Source organism: Pithys albifrons, chromosome 31 (assembly GCF_047495875.1).
Source record: "Pithys albifrons albifrons isolate INPA30051 chromosome 31, PitAlb_v1, whole genome shotgun sequence".
NCBI classification, from domain to species: domain Eukaryota; kingdom Metazoa; phylum Chordata; class Aves; order Passeriformes; family Thamnophilidae; genus Pithys; species Pithys albifrons.
In genome coordinates, this window is record NC_092488.1 from 537587 (window position 1) to 549952 (window position 12366).

A 12366-nucleotide genomic window follows, 5' to 3' on the forward strand; every position below is an offset into this window, starting at 1 on the left:
CACTTGTGCTCCAGTCCCTTCCCAGCCTTGTTGCTCTTCTGTACACCCACACCAGCCCCTCAAGATCTTTCCTGAAATGAGGGGCCCAGAACTGAACACAACACTCAAGGTGTGGCCTCACCAATGCAGAGTACAGGGGAAGGGTCACTTCCCTGGTCCTGCTGGCCACGCTAGTTTTGCTCCAAGACAGGATCCCATTGGCCTTCTTGGCCACCTGGGCACACTGTTGGCTCATGTCGAGCTTCCTGTCACTCAGTACCCCCAGGTCCCTCTGCCTGGCTGCTCTCCAGCCACTCTGTGCCCAGCCTGGAGCAATGCAGGGGGTTGTTGTGGCCAAAGGGCAGGACCTGGCACTTGGCCTTGCTGAACTTCATCCCATTGGAATCAGCCCATCTCTCAAGTCTCTCCAGATCCCTCTGCAGAGCCCTCCTGCCTTCCAGCAGGTCGACGCTCCCTCCCAACTTGGTGTCATCAGCAAATTTGCTGATGATGGTCTCAATCCCCTCATCTAAATCATCAATAACGATGTTAAACAGGACTGGACCCAACAATGACCCCTGGGGAACACCACTGGTGACCGGCCACCAGCTGGATGACTCCTTGTCCCTGTTCAGCAGCCTGGGAGATGCCACCCCATCATCCTGCCCCTGGCATTTCACATCTCCACATCCCCACATCCCAGTGCCCCACCAAGAGCCCTGAGGAATGAGGGAGGAACAGGATCTGCCTTCCCAGGGGCTGGGTGGCATGGCTGTGATATTTCCTTTACAAGGTCAAGGCTTAGACCTCTCGATTAGTTAAACACATCTGTGTTTATTAACATCAAAGCCAACTTTACTTTGCTTGTCCCACCTTCCATCACTACCTCCAGTTTTCTGCTCTAACTGAATGCTGGGGACATTTTCTCCATTGTGTCCCTCAGTGGGACCCATTAAATCTACAAGAAACTTTGCAGTTCAAAGAAGACTTTCTATTCTTGAGAGGTTTTCTCAAGTTCCACTCAGGGCCTGGTGTTCAGGGATTAAGCACGAAATTCCCCCCAGGGGCTGTTGCTGTGCTGCTGAGCTGGGCCGGGCTCCTGGCACACAGGGAGCTCCTGGCAAGCGGGCAGTGCTACAGAGAGACAGCTCTGCCCAGGAGCAGCTCCTGTGCACAGCCCAGCAGGGCTCAGGGCACTGCCTGCAGACACCCAGGGCACAGGAGAGAAGTAAGACACTGATGAGAGGCTTTGTGGAGTGTCAGAATGCTGAGAGTTCACTGATGGAATCACCTGAACAGTCCTTAACACAGTAAGTCTCTGGGTTCAGGGCGATACAGGAGTGTGCTGGAGGGCTCTCCCAGAGCTCACACATGTTGCTGCAGCTCACATTTGGCAGGATGGCTCTCAGGGTTCCTTTTTGTGGAGGACGACATACTCCAGAGCAAGGATTACCTGTGCCATCAACAGAGAGACACAGCATGAAATCTTTCTTCTGGGGATGGCACAAGGGTGGGAAGGTGGGTGCTTAGCCAGGGGTGCCCAGGGCTTCTCTGTCCGAGCAGGGTCCCTTCATTCAGGGGACTGAGTGTCAGGGCAGGGGCTCTGCTGCTGCCAGGGGCACTCTCAGCCTTCCTGGGGATCTCCCAGGGTGCTCCAGGGATAAGATCTGGGTGAAGGTGTGACACCTGTCAGGGCAGGGTCCTTCTGCAGGTGAATGGGTGCAGTGGGGTCAGAGCTGCTCACAGCTCCAGATCACCCAAGGTTACTTTAATAAAGACATCAAGGCAGCATTAACCTGAAGGGAGAGTCTGTGCTTTGGGTTTTCCACTCTTCGTGGTCTCGGGGGGGAGATGGAGATGGCAATTTATTTTTCTTCTCATATGAAGGCACTGAGATTCCATTTCTCATGAATTTCTGAGCTTCTTCCAAACCCCAGCACAACCAGAACTGCCTCTGGGCATTGCCCTGTGCTGGGAGGGCTCTACAGGGCAGAGCTGAGCACCCAGGGCCGGGATGGGCTTTGGGAGCACTGCCAGGGCACAGCCCTGGGCACAGGGAAGCAGCTGCTGGCAGGGACATCTCCAGGCAGCAGAGCCCTGGGCAGGGAGTGAGAGGGAGTTGCTGCTGAAATGCCGTGGCAGAGCAGTTAGGGCAGCTCTGGCCATCTCCTACTCTGCTGATTTTTTCCCAGAAGAAGCCCCTGATCTCCTCCAATAGCCAGGAGAGCCTCTACCTCAAAGGCCATGGGGTCAGGGGCATCTCTTGACACACAGAGCCCTGATGAGGGGAAACTCCCTTTGCCCATCTGCTTGTCCCTGTGGGGTGTCCAGAGGAGTGGGGCAAAATTTCCCCATTTCTCCTCCTCTTCATGCTGCCTTTGTTCCCAGCTCAGGTGGGAGCTCCAGGCAATGGGTCTACAGGACTCTCCACTGAGGATGTAACACCTCTGGGACATTCAGCCCTTTCCCTGGATGATCCTGCTGTGCTGCAGGCTGCCTTCCTGAAGGGCACAGCTGTGCCATTGCAGCTCTGTGTTCCCCACAGCCCCTCAGCACCGAGGCCATGGCAGTGGGGCTGCAAGGTGTGTGCAGGCAGCTGCAATGAGCCCTGTGTGCCCCTGGCTGGGAGGGGAGAGCTGAGATCTGCCTTGGGTAGGATGAGACAGGATGAGGAGTTTGGAGATGTGCACTTGCAAACTGAAGTCACCAGCTCTCAGCAGTGTGCAGCTTCTCCTCATGAGAACACTTGAGTGCCCTTGCCCTGCAGGTCAAAGAGGTGACAGCCTTGGGCAGCTGAGAGCAGGGCTGAAGGACACACTGTCTGCCCCACACTGCAGGAATGGACGATCCCTTTGATTCACAGGACCTGCCAGGTTTCTCTTAGACATGAGTATAAATGCAAAGGATTTGTGCCTTAAAAACTCCACTCCCTGTGGTGGAGCAACTAGAAGGAAAGAAAAAACAACTATGAGTCCACAGCTGTGCTGTGCAGTCGTTTGAACTGTGAGTGACAAGGCTGAGAAGCTGTTTAGTGCCATGAATGAGTTTAAAAAAACATCACTCCCAGTTCCTATTTATTTATCTGCTGTTGTAGAGTAAAACTGATTCCTGTAGAAAATCAGCAGAGCTCGTTAATCCTTAGAGCTTTCTGAGCCAGGCCTCTCCAGAAGTCCTAAAATGACCAGCCAAAGAATTCTTGAGAGTGAGAAGAGGTGATTTAAAGGGTTTACATGAGGACAGGCATAGTTCTTTTTTCAGAGACATCTACAGTAACTACTTACTGCTTTTTCTGCTTGGACAGGTGCCAGTACCCAGAGACAGTAAATGTCCAACAGCAGCTCCATCAGCCACTTCCTCCTCCTGCCATTGGCAGACACGCGGCAGCTCCAGCTCCTGCTCTTGTGGATCTTCCTGGGCATCTTCCTGGCTGCCCTCCTGGGCAACGGCCTCATCATCAGCACCATAGCCTGTAACCACCACCTGCACACCCCCATGCACTTCTTCCTGCTCAACCTGTCCCTCACAGACCTGGGCTCCATCTGCACCACTATCCCCAAAGCCATGCACAACTCCCTCTGGGGCACCAGAACCATCTCCTACATTGGGTGTGCTACTCAGGTCTTTTTTTTTCTCTTCTTCATCATAACAGAGTATTCCCTCCTCACCATCATGTGCTACGACCGCTACGTTGCCATCTGCAAACCCCTGCACTACGGGACCCTCCTGGGCAGCAGAGCTTGTGCCCACATGGCAGCAGCTGCCTGGGCCACTCCGTTTCTCTACTCTCTGCTGCACACAGTCAATACATTTTCCTTGCCCCTCTGCCATGGCAATGCCCTGGGCCAGTTTTTCTGTGAAATCCCCCAGATCCTCAAGCTCTCCTGCTCAAACTCCTACCTCAGGGAACTTGGTCTCATGGTGGTTAGTGCTTTTCTATTTGTGGGTTGTTTCATTTTCATTGTTTTCTCCTATGTGCAGATCTTCAGAGCTGTGCTGAGGATCCCCTCTGAGCAGGGACGGCACAAAGCCTTTTCCATGTGCCTCCCTCACCTGGCTGTGGTCTCCCTGTTTGTCACCACTGTCTTCTTTGCCTACCTGAAGCCCCTTTCTCTCTCCTCCCCATCCCTGGATCTGGTGGTGTCAGTTCTGTACTCAGTGGTACCTCCAACACTGAACCCCCTCATCTACAGCCTGAGGAACCAGGAGCTCAAGGATGGTCTGAGGAAAATGATGACTGGATGCTTTGCAGCAGCCAGAGACTCCCTGCTTTGCTTTGCCAATGGCTCATAGTGTATGTCATGAGAGACCAAGGCTGTTCTCATTTATAATTTTGCTTTTTTTCCTCCTCCTGATTTTATGTTATTCAAAAAATGTCATTATTCATTCTCCTCCACTTTTTTACCCCCTCCATTTTTTGTGACTAAGCCCAAGGACTGCCCTGGACTTGTGGATTGGGATAAGGCACTTTATTAAATCAAAAGCCACAGTTTGAGTGCACAAGTGGAGAGGAAAATAACCAGGTTTATTCTCTACATCCCATCAGCAGAGATGTCTGGCCCCCTCCCAGGAAGCCAGGCTTTGGCACATGGGGTGGCTGATCAGCAGGCAAATATTGTAAAGAATGGAAACCCCCATTCCTCCTCCTTTCCTCGGCTTTTATACCTGAGCTGATGTCACATGGTCTGGAATATCCCTTTGGTCAGTCTGGCTCCGCTGGCCTGGCTGTGTCCCCTCCCAGGATCTTGCCCTCGACTGGGGAAGGAATGTTGCAGAGCTGATGCTGTGCCAGCCCTGCTCAGCAGCAGCCACAACACTGCTGTGTTCTCAACCCCTGTCCAGCTCCCAGTGCAAAGCACAGCACTGGGAGGGCTGCTGTGGGGACATGAACTGCAGCTCAGCCAGAGGCAAAATATTTCCATAAGGTTCCTCAGTGCCCCAGGATTCCCTTGGTTCCATGAGGCCTTGAAGTGTCAAAATGGCATTTTGATTCCCTGACAGCTTGACAATGGTCCCTTGATTCTATGAATCCAAAGGTCTCAGGACTCCTTTGCTTTAACGAGGCTTCACATGTCACAATGGCCCATTGGTTCCATGTGTTTCCCCAGTGTTACAATTGCACAATGATTACATCAGATTCCAGAGTGTCCAAGGATTCCTTTGATTCCATGAGGTTCTGCACTGTCACAATTGTCTCTTTGGCTTCATAAGGCCCCTCAGTTTAACAATGACTCCTTGATTCCATGAGTTTCTGCAGTGTCCCAAGACTCCTTGCAGTCCATGAGGCCCTGTAGTCTCACAATGATCTCCTGATTCCATGAGGCTCCACAGCCTCACAGAGTCCCTTTTCCTTCCATGAGGCTCCACAGTGTCACAAAGGGCTTTGGTTTCCATGAGGTCCTGCAGTGTCACAACAGAACCTTGATTCCATGATGTTCCCAAGTGTCAGAATGGCCACTGGATTGATAACAAGGCATTCCACAGTGTCCCAGAGTTCCTTTGGCTCCATAAGGACCTAAAGTGTCACAAAGGACCCTTGATTCCATGAGTTTCCACAGAGTCCCAGAGTTCCTTTTGTTTCTGAGAGAAAATGACTGGAGGTAAAAACAGGGGAATCAAGTTATATTCACATCCTAACAGAAGTTGCAATGGTTCACAAAGTTCAGGTGAAGGTCCATCAGGAGTGTTTGCATAATCCTTATTTTAACACCCTCAGCATGAACTGAACCTGTTTGTACCTCATTAAATCTTTCCTCTCTTTTGGCCATCTCTTCTTCCCTCCCCCAAATACTCCATTCCTTTTGTCCCGGTTCCTCCTGACTCACCTAAATCCTTCACTTGGATGGGCTCAGCTTTGTGATGCCCTTCATGACCCCTGAGCATCTGCCTGCCCACCTTGGCCGGTCAGTCCCTGGGAACACACCTGACAGCACAGCCCTCCAGGGGACAGGATGTTCTGCTGTGCTGGAGAGGACCCTCCTCAGCCTGGCCAGCATTGCTGGAGGTGGGGGATTCCCTGCCCTCCCCAGCTGGTCCCTTCCTGCCCACCAGCTCCTGCTCCACAAGGGCTCACACACACCCTGGGGGACTTTTCACCCTTGGGTACTTGAGCTGCCCCGGGGCATCTCTGGGACAGTGTCCAACTGGGTGGCTGCTCTGGGAGGTCATGGCCTGAAGCCAGGAGTGTGGATTTTAGGACACATCTGAAACCTCTGCAGTCAGAAGTTGATAATTTTTAAAGACTTCCTGGCCTGTCATTACAAGGTCGAGTTTGTTTGTTTGTTTATTTTCAATTTCAATGACTTTTCATATTTTTTTCAGTGACAACACCACATACATGTACTAATCTGATTCACTCACTGTTTATGTGAAAATTCTTGTGTAATTATTTTTCATCATTGTACATTTCCTACCAATTATTTGAATGCAGGAAAATTGCTCAGAGAAGCTCCTGAAACTCTTTGGGCAGGTTTCATATCTCTAATTTTGCCTCTTTTATTCTTCCTCTCTCAATTTCTGCCTTCAAAGATCTCTGCAAGCTGTTCGTGCCTGGGAATGTTTTCATAGTCCCGAGTTGTGCTCTGGGCCATGTCAAAGGGGACAAAAGCACCTTCTAGAGAACACTGCCCCTCCTGCTCACAGAGCCTCTCTGACTGCTCAGGTGAGATGGTCCCCAGGCTGCTTTCCTGCTGTGGGATGAAAGGGACAGAAAGGCAGAGGAGGGCAATTGAGGAGACAGGGACATTTGCAATGGAACTATGTGAGGCCTGTGAGATGAATTTCACTGCAGCAGTGGAGGTTGTTCCTGGAGTCACAGCCAGAAGTGTCAGGGCTCTGACAGGTGCCCACACCTGAGCTGTGCTCATGCCCTGCTCACACCCCCAGGGCTGTTCAGAGACACGAGTCCTTCCCTTGCACACACAGATAGTTCCTGGCAGCAGGTGCAGTGTCTCCTTGAACTCCTGCTGCCACTGCCAGGGGCTGGAGGCACCTCAGCCCTGCAGAGCCCCCACCCTGCACACTCACAAACTTCAGATCAACAGGGGGGTTTTCCTCTCCCTGGCCCTTCCCAGTCCAGCCCCTCTCTGGTCCCCCCATCTCCCTGTTCCTGCCCCAGCCCAGCAGAGCAGCCCAGTCATGTTGCCCTGCACCAAGAAATGGAGGAAATGGAGGTCAGGGACAGTGACCTTCTGTGTGGAATGCTCAGGAGATCTTCAGTTCAGGCATCTCCTGCAGCCCCAAGGCCAGCCCTGCTCCCCAGGACAGCAGGAAAGACTCGGCCCCAAAGGCTCCTCAGGCAGCTCCTGCTGCCCCAGGGACAGGGCAGCCTCTTTCCATGTCTCCTCTGCACACACAGGCTGTCCTGCTCTTCTCCTGGCACATCCCATCTCCCCACAGAGCCTTTCCCCAGGGAAACACGTCTGTGCTGGCCTGACCAGCCATTCCTGCAGCCCCTCCCCGTGCTCCCCACAGCCCCTGAGCTGGGGGTGCTGCTCTGCAGGGCACGGGGGCTGTGGTGCCCAGGGCCATGGGGGGACTCTGCTGGGCTGTTCTGGTCAAGTTGGGAGGCAGAGCCAGCTGATGGTGGTCCCTGCCACTGACCACCTGCCACACCAGCTCTTGAGTGGCCACAGAGGGTGCTCAGAGGGGCCCTGCCTTGTGCCAGTGCTGGGAGATGGGTCTGGGGGCTGCACTGGATCTAATCTATGAACCTTCACTGACCAGAACATGAAGCCCTCACCAGACTCCTTTTCCAGTGCCTGTCATGGTCTGTGGGGTTGCAGAGCTCCCCTTTGCCAGTTCACACTCAGATGTATGTAGGGAAAAATTTGAACTTAGAAGCTTTTGTGCACAACCCAGCCCATGGAAAGAGGAACGAGGCCCCTGCATCCTTGAGCCTGCTTCAAGCAGAGCAGTAAACAACAGAAAGAATGTGGCAGCTGTTGGGAGAAGGAGGTAAACACATTGATAGAGAAGGGCATAGCTTGGAGAAAAGTACCAATCCCGTTGCATGGTAAACCAAGCACACCCTAGGCATTGACCAATGATATTCCTGTACTATTCGTGGACTCAGAAAGTATGCGATGTGTGTGTGTGTAATATAAACAATAAATCAGAGCACTGACCACACTTCTATGACGGACACGTCTTTGACTCTCGCGCCGAAACCTGGGGAGCTCAAACATATCGACATTTTGTACTTTAATTGGTGGAGTTCATGGGCAAAGAAGTGGCGATGAATTATCCACACAGGTCGATATGGGAGGCTGGACCAGGTGGCTGAGATCGGTGCCGGTGGAACTGGGCTGGTCGTTCGCTCTGAGGAGGTGGGGTAGGGGAGGCTGCCGGCGGAGCGAGGGGCACGGGCTGCGGTGAGCAAAAGCGAGAGTCGCTCTCTCCATCCTACCAAGGGTCTTGGCTTATTGAACAGATGGAAGCCGAGACAGCTGCTGCGATACGGCTTTTGCTGGGCATACTGGCTAAGCGTGGTGAGGCAGGCAGCGAAAAATTCTTTGAAAAGCTCGTTGTGTGGGCTACAGAGCAAGGCTTTTCCAAAGCCCTCCCACGTTATTTATGTGGGAAGCCATGAGAGAGAACCTCTGGTATGAACTCAGGACTAACAGGAAACTTGCAAGGGACGAGTTGCAGAGCATAAAAACCGAAGGCACTGCCGCAGGTTTCCATGCCAGCCGCGATCGGCTCCTGCTTCCGCCGCCGCAGCCCCCGCTGCAGCCACCCTGGGGGGACACCTTTGGAAGTCGCGCACAACCTCTGGCTTTCCCCTCGCTCCTGCTGCTGGTTCTCACCTGCCCGGAGCGGGCGTTGCGGGTCCGGCTCCGGTCTCTGTGGGAAGCTGCTGCCGCCCCTTCAGCCCCTCAGCCCTGGCCACCCCCGCTGCAGCTCCAGCTCTCGCCGCTTTCGGGCACTGCTGCCCGACCGCCCCACGCCGCTCCCGCCCGCTGCTGGTTTTTCTTTTCACTGCCTTGGGATCGCCGCTTTTCCCTCCTGCCACCCCTCGCTGCATTGCACACAATCCCAGGGTCGGCGCGAGAAAGAAAGGCAGCACAGAACGGGACACGGGACACGGGTCTGTACTTGCAAAGGACAGAACAGCCCGATCGTACCACGTGGGCTTTGTTCTGTATCGTCTGAGCCCCGCACGTTCTCTTCAGCCTGCAAGAAGCGATAAGTTGTCGGAAACTGCTCTCTTAACTCTGTTTCGCTTCGGTTTCATCTGTGGAGGCTACAAATCCTTGTTTCCTGTTGCATTCCAGCTTTCCGATGCCAGAGAATTTTTCCTGCGTGGTTTGAAAGTGGCGCTTCCTGCTCCGGGCTGGGAGGGGCCGGTCCCGCCTCCGATGGGGAGGGGCTGAGCTCCCTCCGGTGCGCCCCGAGCTTTAACTGCCATGCGCGAGTCTCGCAGGGCATTGTGGGGTTTGTAGTTGGACAGGCAGAGCGTTGCATTACGTCATCAGCTCCTCGCAATGGCTTATGGGAAATGTAGTCTCGCGAAGGACTCTGGTTGTTGTGGTTCCAGCACACCCCTGACGGTCTGCGAGCCTGTCGGTTCACCAGAAAGCAGCTGGAGTGCACTCGCTCTAACAAACATCAGCCCAGCTTGCCTTCCACACAACGGGACACAGGCACCTGATGCCCTGCGGTCACAGCCTTACAATACATCACGCACAGACAAAATGCAGCATCTTTCTCCAGCAATTCAGAGAGCAGCAGAGAAGCCTAGAAGAGATCTGTTGAGCTGATTTCTCTGTTAATTTTTGGCTTTTCTTAAATGCTTATAGAGTGTTCTAAGCATTTAATAATTTGGGAAAAGTTTCTATTTTTGTCTCCACAGGTTGAAGTCGGCGATGGATAAGAACAGCCAGGTTCCTCTGGCTGAATCAAGATCAGTTAGCTGAACATCTGAGTGGCTGATTAAAGCTTTAAGTTTGATCCCTCAGGTTCAAGATTCATAACGCCTGGTGATGCTTGATGTGTCTCCATCTGTTACTGTCCTAGTTCAGCAGGAGGGACCAGCTAACCCTGTGTGGGGGTGATCAAAGCTGTGTATTCTACCCCCTCTATTCATTCCCCAAGGACAATGGGCCATTAGCAGCAGCTGCCCAGGGAGCCATTATCACCTTCACACCCAGCCTGAGGGGGCGGAGCTGCTAATGGGCCATCAACAGTTCAATACCCCCTGGCTCCCAGAGTTAACCACCCATTGTGTGAGTCCCCGCCCAGGGGGAGGGACTGAGTGCTCCCTGAGGGTACATAAGTGGTGGGTAAGAAGACCTCAGGAACTTCTCGTTGGATCCAGAGGAGCAGCAGGACCTTGACAGGAGGAGATCACCGCTCTCGCCCAGACCACAGCCCTCGCCTGCACCAACAGGTTTTTCTTTTCCTTTTGCTCTGGACTTGGGGGAACCACAGGGGTCTCAGCACAAGGGCAAACAAACCCCCCTTGGGTTTGTGCCCCAGGACACTGGGTTATACTGCTGGGGTTTTGAGAGTTGAAAGCAATTTCCCTTGTGTGTCAGTGTTGTTATTGTAATATTGTTATTAAATCTTAGCTCTGACTTATAATCTCCCTCGTGGTGAGTTCATTTCCCCTGCTGGTTCACCTTTAAACCTGCACAGTTAGTTTTGAGCGTTTTCAAAACAAGCTCTTTTTAAAGTGATAAAGTGAATTAAAACAAACAATGGTTTTAATTATAAAGCATTAAATTGGTTAAGACATGTTCTTTTAGATACAAGAATGCATATTTACCATAAATAACACTAGGATTGCAAGACTTAGAAGTGTTAAGATCTGCTTTTATGAATATAAGGCTTGATGCAACATAGCAAGTTTATAGAAATAATGTTATGTAGTGTTGTTACATTTCTGTTAAGGTTTCTTAGGTTTTTCTTGATGCATCAATGGCAATGCCTGCAGGAATGTTTTTTCATTTGTTACAGATAATGATGTTAAGCAGATAGAATAATATTTGTTTTTTTTCTTTTGTTAAGACAATTAATTTGTTAAGCTGATAGTATAATATTTTTACTTTGTTAAAGGGTTAAGATGTTAAGCAGAATAAGTTAAGAGTTAGGGTGTTAATTGAGTTAGCAGAGTAATGTTAATTTGGTAAAGGTTTAAGTCATTAAAGTAAGGTTACATTTATAGCTTTGACTGTGTTGTTAACTGGCACTTTTCCTATTTAGAGTTAGCCTTGCTACATTGCAAATAGAGCAGCATTTAAGTTACTTGTTCTAAAAATAAAAGGGGGAGAGGAGTGACAGTAACAGTGAAAGACAGACTAAATAATAGAGTGAATGATAAATAAAAGTAGCTAAACAAATTGCTTCAAAATGGACTATAGATGCCTTATAACTAAAAAGTTTTTATCTATAGTGAAAACTAAATTGGAGATTTTTTGCAATTGTGACACTTGTGCTGCAGTTAACACCAAGTGCAACTGGTCTTCTGCAAGGGCCCTGCAGAAAGCTGTTGTTGCTATATTTTATGGCACAATTACTAAAAGGGAAAATTGTCAGAATGACAGTGTGTGTGTGTGTATCTATTCTCTGATGTTTGTGATGACTGATGAATGTGTCTTTAAAAGGCCAAAGAACTACCTGAAGAATTTAAATGCCCTGCAGATGGACTCGAGCTGCTCGATCTGCTCCTGCTGCCCCATCTTCGGATGAGCCTGTTCACACTCCCAGCGACAACGAGGAGGACGGCAGCTGGACGTGACCGAACCCACGGCTCTACTAAGCCCCTCGAGTGGAATCCTCGTGCTGTGACTGTATAAGATCCTTGGTCATAGGGGACAGGGTGGAGTGTGGGAATTCAGCATCTGGTAACGGTTGCCATCCAGGGTAGCCTCTGTGAAGAGTGTTTTGGGAATAGCCTGTCTAAGTTCTATAGTGCATCCACAACTTCCTGTAATATCCTAATTAGAATAGTTGAAGTGAGTTTGTTTTTAGACGCAATGGGTAAGGAAATTGTCAGTTGCTTCTGTTGTATATGTCTGCTGTGTGTGTTAGTTAGTCCTGGTACAGCCTCAATCCTTCACAAAATAGAGCCTAATAACAGCACTTGGGTTACTATTGCTAAGGAGACTGGAGAAGATTCCTTTTGTCTTTTGATGGCCACACCCGGAGACCCGTTTAGGTCCTGCCTGATAGGAGTCCCAACATTTGCCCCAAATTAAGGGATATGTAAGGAATGACACGCTGTGCACAATGAGTGATGCCACAGCCAAGGCCACCAAACCAATGTCTGCGTACAATTACACTGCTTGGTGGCAAGGCGTGTTAATTATGTCATTAAATAGAGCCATAGCAGAACCCCAGGAGTTAGACCTCATGGCATCAGCACCCCCAAGTTTTGGAGCTGTGCTG

The 12366-nt window shown here is 51.1% G+C and overlaps 1 protein-coding gene across 1 annotated transcript; it reads left to right on the forward strand.

Annotated features, from left to right (window-relative positions):
* The first annotated feature begins 3303 nt into the window (after positions 1-3303).
* LOC139684079 (olfactory receptor 14J1-like) lies at positions 3304-4269 on the forward strand. The gene has a single exon (XM_071579680.1). The coding sequence runs from the start codon at positions 3304-3306 to the stop codon at positions 4267-4269; it is 966 nt and encodes a 321-aa protein (XP_071435781.1).
* Positions 4270-12366: the final 8097 nt, after the last annotated feature.